Raw genomic sequence first — 14,673 nt, forward strand, 5'->3', positions numbered from 1 at the left:
AAGCTCAGGTGACAGGTATGAAAAAGGAAGCAAAAATTGATGGAGGAAATTCCCAGAGGGACAGAAGGGAATGAGCGGACACTGGGGCGGATCTCTCAATAAACAGGAAAGAAGTTACTCAAACTTCTAGGGTGGAAGGAGAGGGGCGACATTCTCGGAGGGCACTGAGTCTGCAGTTGAGGACATGAGAATTCAGAACTCCCTGGGGCAGAGAACCGGGGTCAACCCAGGATTATGATGCTATGTGATCTATCGGGTGCTGCTGCAGGCACTTTCATCATCTCGTTTAAGCCCCATCAACACGTTTTCAGCTCAGGAAAGTGAACTCAGAGATGTTAAGTAGTTTGCCCAACACATACTTAGCAAGTAGCAGAACTGTTTTTAGCACGGAGCCCTTCTGACAGCCCTGAGGACCACTGTCTTTAAACCGCAGGACTCACTGAGGGCACCAGTCCTCAGCAGCAGGTGGGTTTCCCTAGCATCTCCCAGAAAACAGCCGACTGGATTGGCTCAGGTGTGTGAGGGTACCTGGATATGTGAGCAGGGCAGGGTGGCAGAAGACTGGGGGATTCAGGAACCTAGGGGTGCCTGTCCATCTTTGTTCTTGAATTATATGATTGCCTCTGGAATTCCTGCTTCTGCACTCTCCCTCTCTTTCCTTCCCTGAGCACCCTTTCTGGAGCAAACTCCTCTTTGTCCCCAGCTGCCCCCAGTCCCTTACTCAGGCTTAGTAAACCTTGCCCTTCACCTGGCAGCATCATAGCCCCACCAACCTGCTGCAATTTGTTGAGAAAGAGGAGACCTTGGATGTCACTGGTCCACTGGCAAGTCACTTAGAGGAAGGAGCAGTTGCCCTGCGGAGCTCCACGGTGCTGTTCTGAGACCAGCTCATCTGTAGGGACCCCCACCCCAGCGGCGCTGAAGGAATTAAGGAGCAGACACCCAGATAGAACAGCAAAGTGGGGGACTATTGGGGGTGGCCAACAGCCTTCCAAGCTGAGAGCCTCAGGGGGCTAAGAGCATTCCAGGCTGAGGGCCTCAAGCAGACGCTGACCCACGAATTTATTCTCTCTGAACAGGTGATTATTATTAACAAACAGGTGTTCTGTGTTTTATCATGGAACAAAAATAAACTAGTTAGGCAGTTGGTGCCTGCTTACCTCTGAATACAGACAAACTAGAAAGCATTCTCCACGAGGGAGCCACGGCCCCGTACTTAAAGAATTGTTTTAACCGGTGTGTGATATACATATACTGTTTTGCTACTTTAGAATGCCCCAAGCAGTTTTCCACCTGGGGCGGGGGTGGGGGGGGGCTGGCGGCCAGGTTTTCCTTGCTATCATTCTCAGCAAACAATAGAATTTATCATACACATTAGGACTTGTCCCAGTAGTGATGTTTGCAGGTGCAGTGTGGGGCTGGGAGGTGGGTGGGCTGGCATCTGTAAGTCACATTCATGCTCTTTAGGGAACGTCCGCCTGGTCATCATGTGGGGACTAGGGCTTTAGCCCACAGGTTAGTATTAAGGGGGCCTTACTTCTCCTCCTCTGTATAAGGGAATGAAAAAAACACTGGTTTGGATCACCTCAGGGGTGTCACTCAGCTTCCCAGAGCCTGAGGATGCAGTGAGAAAGAGGCTGGAGAATGATGCACGGGAATGCTCAGAGGGCAGAGGAAGGGAGGAAGGGAGAAGGAAGGAGGGGTGGAGGATATTGAATTCTTGTTGGTTTAATTGAAAGTGGAAAGAGTGTGTTTAAAGAGGATTCTCAGAAGAAAAATCACTGAGGTAAAATACATTTTAGGTGGATGATTGAAAAGATGAAACTTAAGGATTTCTTGGGTAACTGACCTGAGGTGACCCTGAGGGGCTCTGGGCCAATGGCTACCCAGGGAGCCAGGCCCTCCTGGGATGCAAACCTAGGAAGGAAGGCTGGGCTGGGTCCATGCTTGGATGGCTGGAAGGGCCAAACCCAAGCCAGCGCCTGGCTCCATGTGGCTCCTTTCTCTAAACTAAAATACAGACAAAAATAAATAAGATGTTTTCAACAGGGGAAGAATGCATTGATGATGGCTACCACTTGTTGAACCTTAAATATATGCCAGGCACCATGATAAGTACATAGAAACCCTTTACATGCCCATTCTCCCCAGCTGTCACACAGCCCATATGTAAAATACTATCATTCCCGCCATTTCCTGGAGAAAGAACTGACACCGGAGTGCAGAGGCCACTCACTGGGCTATTCACTGAAGCTTCACCCTCAAGGCTTCTGTGATGCTCAGGCCCCTGTCAGGCTCTGGAAGGGGCGCAGCCATGCATTCTCTTGGTCATGTGTTTGGAAGTTTTGCAAAATGGGTTATTAATATTTCACTTGTAATTGGTTAAGACAGGTTTCCTCTTGCCGACGTTCCCTCCAGCACATGCACGTTCCCTGTGTCAAGCGTCAGTGATTTTCAGGGGAAAAGCTCATTGAGTTGGGGATACAATTAGTTTGAATGAGCAAGATCTGTTCCGATGATTTGCTACCACTCCTGTGTATCAAGTGCTCCCTGTACAGGAATGGCTTCCAGGACCCAGGACTACTCCCTCTGTCCACTTCCTGACTCACCCAGGGGCACGGTGACGGGGTGTGTCTCTGTGTCTATGTAGAGAAACATGAACAGTAGAGGAAGCCCAGACCTGTAGCACATGGAGTCCAAAGCTACTGTGGCGAATCCTCCCAATTACCTGACTTGTAAAACTGTTAGCAGAGTCGATTCTCATCAACAAAGCCCTCTCTTGTCAGGAATGTACTTAATGTGGCCTATATGCTTATAAGCACATCATGGATTGTTTTCTTCTTCAATGGCAGTTGCAAGAAATACAATTCACTGCAGCTGTTGTATTTTTAGGGCAGAAATCGGTAGCAGTGTTCTATCTAATGAGTATGTCTACGCATGAAGGTGGCATATTCTACACATTCCAACTCTCCCTGGTGAAACATTTCTATCAACCCGGTTGGGGAAAGCCTGAATTATCTTTTATAAAATCATAGCCATATGAAGAGTCCATCAGAGCCCCAAAATACCGGATAAAAGTGTTTCAGAAGTGTACTGGTTGATAAAAACATGAAATTAGGTATCTGGATTGTTTAGCGTTTTTTCAGTACTTGTCAGCTCTTCGATATTTGTAATTGGCAGCAAAGTCTTTACATTCCAAACATCACTTTTGTTCCTAATTTTGTATTTGTAATTTTATATCCTTCTTTTCTTAAGGAAAATACTCCAGATTGTATAAGATGTAGCCCACAAAACCTGAATCGATTCCTGACAGAGTGATGAAGTAACAGCTGGAATCACAGCCACTAAATGGCCGAGCCAGGATTTGAAGCCGGAATTCAAGCGTGGGCCTCAGAAGGGCGTCCTGGACTCTAACATGCGTCCCTGGAGTCAGGGTCTTGTTGAGGTGCAGATTCTGATTCAGTAGCTGTGGGCTGGGGCCCAGGTGCTGTGAGGCTGCTGCTCTGTGGGCCACACTCAGGAGCCAGGGTCTCTCAGGTAATGCACTCTATGGCCGGCTCTCGGGCAGTGCGATTAACCACTGCCACTCAGGGAGGTGGTGGGACTTGCCCAGATAGCAGAGTCAGAGGCTGAACTCACGGCTCCAGCCCCCACCTACCATGGTGGCAGGTGGGCTAAGTGTGAAATCCCAGGAGTCAGCTCTGGGTCCCCAAGAGGAATGTCCCTTCCAGCCCCCTACACCTCAGGTGGGAGCTGCCCCTCCTGTTTCCTGGGATTGGCCTGAGATGCTGCAGTCAGTCTCGACCTGCAAGGGGAGCAGGAGAGCGCTGGCGTTTCCAGTGTGACAGCCGTTCCTGGCTGGACTCTACTTGCCTGGCTTTCTCCACCTTGGTGACAGGCCGCTCAGCCCCGCTAAGCATCAGTTTCCCTGTGCATGAAACGAGCTGAATATGACCCACCTCATAGAGTTATTCAGGGATTAAATGAGGCGTTATATGACTAGTTACACAATCCGACTCTGCGTGTGTTGTCCCACAGCACCCGTGGAACGGGTCATTGTTGTTCCTGGGCTAAACTGACCTTGGGAATCAAGTGACTACTTCTTGCAGCATGTACTCCCAGCTTCCTTTTTCTCCATGTGTGTGAAGAAGAGACGGTATTAGAACAGAAGGACATCTGCAAACATTCACACTCTGCAGAGGGCTGAGCAGAGGCTAAGGGCTTAATGGCAGCTAATTGTTCCTGACAGATGTCAGCTTTGCCTATCTGTCTCTCTTAGCGTGTTTGCAGCTGTGCAGCAGGCTGACAGCCTCTGCCATTCTCTTTCTGCCTGGGTCCTCCCAAGTGCACCCCAAATCCCTACAGACATCTCTTCCAGGAGAAAAGGGAATAGATGAGGGCAGGCTGTATTTCCTGGCTGTCCCAAACCTCTGGTCATTAGCATCCCCCAGAAGGACATGCAGCATAATGGCTGCAGACTCTATGTGGCGCTGTCCCGGGCTCTGTAGCCTGGAGGGTCCCACATCAGTTGCAGCCTGGCCTGGGTTTGGGTTATTTTAAGCTGCCCCTGGAATGCAGCTGCAAATCCAGAAAAAGAGGAATAAGGGGTCTGCTCATCATGGAAGAGCTCACTAAGCACACGTTGTCACTGGCTTAGAGAGCAGGAGACAATATAATTATAGCCATTCCAAGTGGTTCATGCTGCTGCATCGCCCCTTTCAGGAGCACCCCTCCCATTTCTTTGGTGCCAATAACATTTTTAAAAAACCCTCCTGGTAAATTTCAAAATGCCACTGGTAAAAGCAAACTGCCTCACTTAGCTCTTTAGTTATTTGTTTAGGATTTAATGTATCTCCTTAGAATTTTTTCATAGACAGGATTGAAGCCCCTGACCCTCCCCTTTGGGAGAAGAGAGTGTCCAAGAGAAGGTGTAGGACCTTTCATCTTCAACCCCATGACCTCAACTGCATTCCACATGAAGCATTAGCTTTAGGACATGAGCACAGACTGAACCCTGAGAATGCAGTTTGCCCACTCATCTATTTATTTATTTGGTGTCTGAATCAACAGGCTCTGGCCAGGAAGAGGAAGAGGGGAAGCTGTGAAACTCCTGTCCTTGGAAAGCTGTATTTAGTGGACACCTATTGGTCCTGAATGGCAGGCAGAATCCCGGGTTCGCAAGAGTAAATTCTCTAACTCTCAAGTTCCTTCTATGTCATTTCCATCTGTCTGACTTTTCAGATTCCTCAGTATTTTTTCTGCTTCATTCATGTATGTATTCATTCATCCATTCAGTGAGCATTCATTAAATGTCACCTATGTGCACCGGACACGGGTGCCACCGTCCCTGCCCTTGAACTTATCAGGCAGTGAGGGGCGGAAGAGCAGGGGTGAGTGGGCAGACAGCGAGGTCAGTGCCACTCTAGGGGAAAGCCGGCATGTCTGGGGCACGTGGAGCTGCGGAGCATCGCCTACTGGGTCTAGGTGCTGGCGAGGCCTCTTGGAGTGGTCCTAGAGAAACAAGGTGGCAATGATTAGGGAGGAACTTAATGAAAGAAAGAGACGTTTAGAGGCAAATTTTGACAATATGACCAAAGGGTGTATCACGTAAACCCTCTTTCCAGTCCCCACAGCCTTTATAGTAAGGGATCAGTTTCCTGAGAACGCACTGTGGGCTGGGAGCTCTGTGGAGGATGTGTCAGCCATGGCTCGGGTGCTGCAGAGGCTGCTGCCCCCACCTGACACGGAGAAGGCTGTTTGCAGAACAGCCACAGGTAGCAGCACAAAGAACAAGCGTGAATGGGAAACACAGGTCCCAGGAGCTCTGCCTCTCTCTCATGTCCATTCGCTTCTCAATAGTCACTGAACACCTGCCACATGCACTGTCCTCGGGACTGGGAAAACAGCCACATCTTAGCCCTTTTGGACCTTTACAGAATGATCAACAAATAGATAAGTCTGTGGCATGTCAGACCATGATGGAGGAAGACAGCTAGGGAGAAAGACAAGGGAAGGAAATGAGATAGAGCATGCAGGGCTGGCGTGAGGGTGGGAGCTGCCACAGTGACAGGTGACATTCAAACAAACCCTTGAGGGAGTCGCCACATGGGTCCCTGAAGGAAGGATGGTCCAGGCAGAGGAAATACAATCACAAAAGACTCCAGGCAGCAGCAGGCTTGCTGTGTTCAGGGAAAGACAAGGGGGAGTGGGAGGCAGAAGCAGAGCAGGAGGAGGGAGCGAGTGGGGGAGGAGAGGGAGCTGGGGCCAGTGCATGGAGGGCCGCGAAGGCTCTGTCTCAGGGCAAGTTGAGAAGCCAGTGGAGGCTGTGAGCAGGGGAGTGGCAGATGTGACCTCTGCTTCAACGTGAGCACCCACAATCAGGTCAACATGGGCGCCGGCTTCAGAGCAGTCAACTGGTGCCTAGCAAAAACAAACAAAAACAAAAAGAGTCTCCGGATCTCCAGAAACCGATTAAACAAAAATATTTATAGAACACCTAGTACATGAAGGACATTTTGTAGGTAGTTTGGTTCCTCTCCTGAAGGAGAGAGCTTTCCGGGTGAGCTGGAGATACGTGCACGCGCGGGAGATGATGTCTCATTGCAGGGCGGCGCATCATCCGTGCTGAAGGAGTGCCAGTGTTTCAGAAATGGACACAGAGCAGGTCAGTTGATGGACAGGGAAGAGGAGCACTCTCTATGTGCCAGCCTTGTTCTAAGTGCCCTGGGCCTTCTGGGGACGAGATGAGCATTTTTCGGTCATAATGGGACATGAGGATCATGCTAGGCAGAGGTGAGCCCTTTCCTGGAAGGAGTTAATCTAGAAAGCATAATCTGTCTCATTTGGGAGGAGCTAAATAAATCTCTCTTCAATGAAGCAAAGGTCAATAAGAAAATGTCTATTTTACCTATAAAATTCCCTATCAGAATTTACCATGAGGCATAATCTTAGTCAAGTGCCCAAATTAGTGATTTCTGACTACAAATACTGACACACCGAAGTGATAAGGCGGCAGGTATTTCAGTTAGCTACTCCTGCATGACAAATGACCCCAAAGCTTAGGGACTTAAAACAATGATTTGTTATTGCTTATCCTTCTGTTAGCTGGGAGGTTCTTCTGCTGGCCTCACCTGGGCTCATGCACACGGCTACATTTAGTTTGGGTGTCAGCTGGGGGATGGGCATAGCTGGGATGCTGGATCACCTGAGTCTTTCTCTCCATGTGGTATTGTTTTAAAATATAGGTTTTAGTGCTGCCTCAGGATGTAAAGTGTAACAAGGGGGCAGGGGTGGGCAGCGTAGACCTGTGAGGCTTGTGTGTGCCCCTAGCTCCTACTGCAGGTGGTCTGCAGTGGTCAGCTCTGGTTGCCACATGCAGATTTCAGTTCCAAATGGAAGGCTGCATGTTCTCTGCTGCTTATTGTTGCCCCGGTTACTGTGGCGACCGCCAGAGCAGCCTTAGCGCTGTGCAGGAGCCCGGCTCTACCTCTCAGCCCTACTTGGGGTTGGTCCTGGTGGAGCTATGCAGGGTTGTGGCAGCACTGCCTCAAAATATGACAGCAGATTCTAATTCCTATGGGTTTCCATGGGAATTTGTGACATGGGCAGCTATTGTTGGATTTTTTGCTGTTCCCATTTTTTTGTGGAAAGTTTGAGATCGGTTAGGAGTCGGCTTTATGTGAGGAGAGAGAAAAAGCTTGCCGGTGTGCTTTCTGGACTAATCGACAAAAAATGTAAACTACTTGAAAAATTTACCCTTGTTAAAAAAGAGTATGAAGGCTATTAAGTAGAGTCATCTATAAAGGAAGCCAGCTTTGAGGAGGAGGCAACAGAGGCACGAAGTTTGGAGGCAACATGTGAAAAGCTGGACAGGTCCAATGATGAACTTGAGGATGAAATACTTGGTCTCGAAAAAGAGTTAAAAGAACAGAAATCAAAACATTCTGAACAAAATGAACTGATGGTGGATATTTCAAGAAGGATACAGTCTCTAGGAGATAAGTCAAAATCTCTTAAATCACAAGTAGCTGAAGCCAAAATCATCTTCAAGATATCTCAAATGAATGAGGAACGACTGAAGATAGCAATAAAAGATGCCTTGAATGAAAATTCTCATCTTCAGAAAAGCCAGAAACAGCTTTTGCAAGAAGCTGAAGTATGGAAAGAACAAGTGAGTGAACTTAATAAACACAAAATAACATTGGAAGACTCCAGAGTACACGCAGAGCAAGTTCTAAATGATAAAGACAATCACATCGAGACTCTGACTGAACGCTTGCTGAAGATGAAAGACTGGGCTGCTGTGCTTGGGGAAGACATAATGGAAGATGAGAACTTGAAATTAGCAATGAACAGTGAATCAGAAAAGGTGCTTACTTAGATCATCCTCCAAAAGGAGCTTTGAAGAAACTGATTCATGCTGCTAAGTTAAATGCTTCTTTAAAAATCCTGGAAGGAGAAAGAAACCAAATTGATTTTCAGTTATCTGAAGTTGAAAAAACAAAGGAAGAGCTTACACAGTGCATTAAACATCTTCAGACTCAACAAGCATCTTTGCAGTCAGAAAACACACATTTAGAAAGTGAGAATCAGAAGCCTCAATGAAACTTAATGCCTCAATTCTATCAAGAAAATGAAATGAGACTCTATAGGAAATTAACACTACAGGAAAATAGCCAGTTAGAGAAAGAAGATAAATTTTCTAAAGTAGACAAAAAGATCTTCCATGCCACTGAGAAGCTGGAGACCTATAGAAAGCGAGCCAAAGATCTCGAAGAATTCAAGAGAACTATTCATTATTATCAACGGCGGACTATTGCCTATTGAGAGAAAAGCACATCGTAATTGGTTGGCAGCTCGGACTGCTGAAGGAAACTGATTTAAGGAAAGAAAATGCTCACAGCAGATAAAAATTAACCAAAATACAGTTTAAACTGTTAGGAAAAGATCCTGATGCACTTTATGTTCCAAATACAGCATTTGGCAGAGAACATTCCCCATATGGTCCCTCACCAATGGGTGGACCTTCATCTGAAACGAGAGCTTTTCTGTCCTCCAACTTTGTTGGAGGGTCCACTCAGACTCTCACCTTTGCTTCCCGAGGGGAAAGGAAGAGGCTCACAAGGCCCAGGAAATCCTCTGCATCATCAGATTACCAACGAAAGAGGAGAATCAACCTGTGGTAGGTTACCAGATCCTCACAGGGCTCCTTCTGACACTTGGTTCCTGTCGCCTCTGTGGGAACAGGACTGTAGGATGATGTTTCCTCCACAAGGACACCAGGTCGACTGTGGTTGTAGACCAATGGGAAAGTAACTTTATGCTTAAATAAATTGTAGTTTATTTTTAAAATATATACATATGTTTTATTATTCTTCAGGTATGGAGAGACTAACAGGTCAAGAGTCTATTGCCACTGAAAAGACAGTTTGTGACTCACAGATCAAGAGAAGGGAAAGTACTATGCCATGCACATAGGGAGGCACTGTGGTCACTGAGAAGGCAGGAGTGATGGGAAAACATGCGCAAGAGCCTTTACTGTGGTTTCCATGGGAAGGAATGAGTGAGGCAAGGTGAACCGGGTTAAGGTTAGCTATTATGGTGTGAGTAATTTCTGCTGGCTCTGGGCATAGGGGCTGTCCCTAGTTGTCTGGTACCTGGCTCTGGGGTGATTAGGGCAGAGGAATAGTGGCCCAGACCACGTGAGTCCTGTGGAAGGCTGATAAAGTGGGTAGCTGGGGACATCAGCTCTGGACTAGTTAGTTTGTGTGTGAAAAGCATGGCCTGGCCAACACAGTGAAACCTGTCGCTAGTAAAAATTTAAAAATTGCACACCTGCAGTCCCAGCTACTCGGGAGGCTGAGGCAGGAGAATCGGTTGAGCCCGGGAGGTGGAGGTTGCAGTGAGTCAAGATCATGCCACTGTACTCCAGCCTGGGCAAGAGAGTGAGACACCATCTCAAATAAGTAAGTAAGTACTGAGAAGTCATCTCTTTAAGCCCTGGATGGGCTCCTCATGTCATTAGTTCCTGTATCCATAAAGGAATGCTAACTTTTGCTACAATAAAGTTTAACACTGATTTGCTTCCTTTTTTTTTTTTTTAAGGCTGTAAGTGCTGAGAAATAAGTATGTAGAAATGAAAGTTTTGTTACAAGTGTCCCTTCCATTTTTGCCTAGTTGTATCTCAAGAATCTTATAGCAATCTATCATCAAAAATGGTTTATAATCATGAACTGATAATTCCATTAGTCTTCTGAAAATTTATTAAAAGTAAAACCCCATAAGCCATTTGATTTTCAAAAGGATTTATTCTCCAGTACTCATCCAGTCTCTCAGTAACTGTACACAATTGCAAGTTGTTTTTGTTTGATGGTTTGGAAATGTTTATACCCTTGGGCAATGCTAAGATTGAAGATAAGAGGCATGGAATACAGTATATATGGAAGCTGAGTATCTGGAAATATCCTTAAAATTATCCATGCCTGCTTTAACTTGAAAAATCTTCAAGAGAGTAGTAAACTAATTTCAAAGAGCTAACCTAAATAATTTTGGGAGATGGTGTTTGACTGGAAACCATGAGACAATAGGAAAGATACATAAACTCTGTACCCTAGTTGGTAAATTTGTTTCTCCCAGAGGTATGGGTTAATGATTTGGAAACTGCTTTACAAATAGACTAGGAGTAAACAGCTATGCGGATGGTAGATGGTGCAAGCCAGTTCCCTCATTGTCAGGGAGAGAAGTTATAAAAAAGCATGAGGAGAAGGCTAGAATGAACCTTGTAGTATTGGGTTAGTTGGAGACATCAGTATGGACTCATGCTTAATTTAATATATGTGCAGATGGAGAGATACAGAAATAACTGTAGGGATGTGTGGATAGTTATACAATTATACAGTGTACACAGGTTAGTGTACATACATATACTTCCTAGCTGTCTGCTGAGGGCCTACGAACAGTGACACCCCAGGAGCAACAAGCACACCCAGCACCCAGATCTTGGTTTGTAAACCAGTGGGAACCAAGGCTCCTTGTTGAAATGGATGATACTGGGGCTGAGACAGAGAAGGTAAAGATGAGTCTGGACCATCTTCTTGTAGTGCCAGAAAGGAAGGAAGTATTCCAAAAGGATAGGAGCACATCAAAGGGACATGCGAGCTGACCTGAAACAATTCCCAACGGCCAGAGCTAGAACAATTGAAGCAAGAAAACAAACGACTTATTATTGGATTATATTCCCACCCCCAAAGTCACCCCCAAAGGTGGAGATTAATTCCTCTCCACTTGAGTACGCACTGGACTGTGTGACTTGCTTATAGTGAACACAGCATGAATGTGGAAAATTACGAAGTTTATAGTGGAGAGCCTGGCAGACACTGCCTTACTCTAGTGATCAGGGTGAACGACACCAGGAATAAGTCATGCTGATGCTGTGACTCCCTCAAATGATGTGATGACAAGGGCACTTCACCTTTGTGGTTTTCCCCAAAGTCCATAACCTTAGTCCAATTGTGAGACAAACCCAAATTAAGCAACAGTCTACAAAATACCTAAGCAGTACTCAAAAATGTCAAAGTCCCGAAAAACAAGAAAAGATATGCGGAGACCACCAGAGATGAAAGATGAAAGATGTCTATATGTAAATACAGCAAATGGGTGAGGTTGGGTTCTATACCACAGGTTTTGCATGTTAAGATTTAAAAATTGTTAAATTTTTTTTTTTTGAGATGGAGTCTCGCTCTGTCACCAGGCTTAAGTGCAGTGGCATGATCTCGGCTCACTGCAACCTCCGCCTCCCGGGTTCAAGCAATTCTCCTGCTTCAGCCTCCCAAGTAGCTGGGACTACAGGCACAAACCATCACACTAAGCTAAGTTTTCTATTTTTAGTAGAGATGCGGTTTCACCACGTTGGCCAGGATGGTCTCGATCTCCTGACTTCATGATCCACCCACCTTGGCCTTCCAAAGTGCTGCGATTACAGGCGTGAGCCACCATGCCCAGCCAAAAATTGTTAAATCTTTAAAAGATGTATATGTTCCTGGCTGGGCACAGGGGCTCACAACTGTAATCCCGGCACTTTAGGAGGCCGAGGCAGGTGGATTACAAGGTCAGGAGTTCAAGACCAGCCTGGCCAATATGGTGAAACCCTGTCTTTACTAAAAATACAAAAATTAGCTGGGTGTGGTGGCAGGCACCTGTAATCCCAGCTACTTGGGAAGCTGAGGTAGAGAATCGCTTGAACCTGGGAGGTGGAGGTTTCAGTGAGCTGAGATTGTGCCACTGTACTCCAGCCTGGGCGACAAAGCGAGACTCCACCTCAAAAAAAAAAAAGAGAGATGTATATATTCCAGATTTCAGCAAGTGCTGTTAATAACCCTAAATGTATTTTCCCCTACTCTTCAGTTTAGCACTGTTCCCTGTATCTGCCTGGCTCATGTCCCTGTGAGAGGTACTGAGTGAAGCTTGTTTCTTCTTTTGTGAAATATTCTCATCTCACTAAAGTGCACACTATTAGATGACATTAACACACGACAGGACCCAGCACACGTGCGCCGTGTGTCCCTCATTCGTTCAAATCACTCTCTAGTTTCTGACATTTACCATTTCCACTTCTCACCTCTGGCCTCTTCCTTTGTCATCTACAGGACTGCCATCTTCTGACAAGATCTGCAGACTACCCCACGCTTCCCAGGGCTGACCCTCCAACCCAGACTCTTTTGTGCATCCTATGAGGGACTGTACTTAAGGACAGCTGGTAGTTGGTGAAGGTCATTGGAATGATTTTCAAACTACTCAGAATCAGGTCACATTGAAAAATTGCACACATTACTATATCATAATTAAATATATTCTCAAACCTTTAGGAAATGTAAAAAGTCACATAATAATAAACACAAATCATAACGTGAATAATAACATATGGTCAGCATCCTTCTGAGGTAGGCATTATTATCCTCATTTTATGGTTAAGGAAATTGGGGCTCAAAGAGGTCAAGTAATTTCCCACAATCACACAAGTAGGTAGAGGCAGGCTAGCATCCCATTTCTGTTCTATGGGACTGCAAAGCCTGACGCTCACACTCATTCCACTATACCTACTGCCTTGAGTTCAAAACTTACAGGGTTTTAGACTTTTCAAACTCATGATACTAATCAAGAACAATTTTAAGTATTAAGCGTTTCCTGTGCTTCATTCTGTTTCCAAAAGAAAATATACGTCACATGAACTAATTATCATCCCAACACGAACTCCTTATTGAAGACTCTCCTCAGTGTGACTCAGGATCGCACTGGCCTTGCCATCCGGCTCGCTTCTTCAGTTCTGACACCCAGTCGGGGTTGTCATCTTCTTCCTCAAAGTCCCTGTGAAAAAACAATTTGGACCATAAACCTCTACATTAGGGCCACAGTATCTGTTGATGAATTCAAAACAGAACACCACCATAACAGTATTTAAGCTTCTGAAAAATGAGTTCCATAAGGCAACTGAAGGGAAGAAATTGTTAGTTCTTCCAACAGATCACTTCTTTTACTGTTTCTAAAACTTTCACAATGTAAAACCTAATATATTAAAAAATTACAAGTCCAAGCTGAAAGATTATAGATTTAGGGCTCAATTAGGAATTTTATAATCATAGTGTAAGAATTGTAATACATCCCAGACAAAAGGTCAGGATATAAATATCCATTTATGATGAAATAGGTCCCTACTAAACCTCAAATTATCATGGTCTAATTTACATCACTCACACACACACATATACAAACACACACACACACACACACACACACACACAGCTAAAGCTTTCTACGCATATCACAACGTACGTGTCCTCCTCATCTCGCCCAGGCTCAAGTCGCTCTGGATCCAAAATGACAGAATCATGATCTCCATCAACACCGTCCGATGCTTCTGTTTCTTCAGACAGGGGACCTTTCGAGAACCCTTCCGAACCTTCAGGAGATATGAACAGAAAATATACCAATTTACACAGTATTTACTTATTTCATGCAGTTTGACTAAACTCCTCCACAAGCTTGCTGGCTAACTCAGGACAATACCATGTCCCATAACTCTTTTGTAGCGTCTCCACACATTACCCAACACGACTGTGGGCATAAATCAGGCCCCTGAAGCAGAAGCACCAGGACGTGAATTAAATTTATAAACAGTACTTTCTTTTTCCTTTTTTTTTGAGTCAGGGTCTCACTCTGTCGCCCAGACTGGAGTGCAGTGGCATGATCATAGCTCAGTTCAGCCTCGATTTTCCAGGCTCAAGAGATCCTCCTACCTTAGACTCTTAAGTAGCTGGGACTATAGGTGTCCGGAACCATGCCTAGCTAATTATTTCAGTAGAGATGAGGTCTCGCTATGTTGCCCAGGCTTGTCTTGAACTCCTGAGCTCAAGTAATCCTCCTGCTTCAGCCTCCCAGAGGGCTGGGATTACAGCCGTGAGCCACCACACCCAGCCTATAAACATGATTTTCTTTAAGAGAAAAAAAAAACTTGGAAAATTACAATAAAACCCTCCAAATATAAGAATGTATATTAAGGCAATAAAAGTTACCTTTGGAAGTTGGATTATAGCAATTTCTTTTTTCCTTTCAGCTTTCCCATCCCAAGTTTTCACAAAGGGGGAAGAAAAGTAGGAACTGAAGGAGGACTACATGTAT

General features: G+C 45.6%; 1 protein-coding gene and 1 pseudogene across 4 annotated transcripts in view; one reads left to right on the forward strand and one right to left on the reverse strand.

The window, feature by feature from the left end:
• Positions 1 to 7,510: 7,510 nt before the first annotated feature.
• On the forward strand, positions 7,511 to 9,315 carry LOC105726682 (melanoma inhibitory activity protein 2-like; annotated as a pseudogene).
• A 3,514-nt stretch (positions 9,316 to 12,829) lies between these two features.
• Positions 12,830 to 14,673, reverse strand: part of NEK3 (NIMA related kinase 3) — a 28,095-nt gene continuing 26,251 nt past the window's right edge. For all 4 annotated transcript variants that reach the window (XM_021674550.2, XM_064373608.1, XM_012466208.3 and 1 more), the window contains 2 exons: positions 13,828 to 13,954; positions 12,830 to 13,362 (listed from right to left, as the gene is read on the reverse strand). In XM_021674550.2, the coding sequence (XP_021530225.1) occupies positions 13,269 to 13,362; positions 13,828 to 13,954 (221 nt within the window). In that variant the 3' untranslated portion in view covers positions 12,830 to 13,268. The remainder of the gene's footprint in view (positions 13,363 to 13,827; positions 13,955 to 14,673) is intronic.

Source organism: Aotus nancymaae, unplaced genomic scaffold, assembly GCF_030222135.1.
Source record: "Aotus nancymaae isolate 86718 unplaced genomic scaffold, 86718_ANA_hifiasm-v0.15.2.pri h1tg000009l, whole genome shotgun sequence".
Classification (NCBI taxonomy): Eukaryota; Metazoa; Chordata; class Mammalia; order Primates; family Aotidae; genus Aotus; species Aotus nancymaae.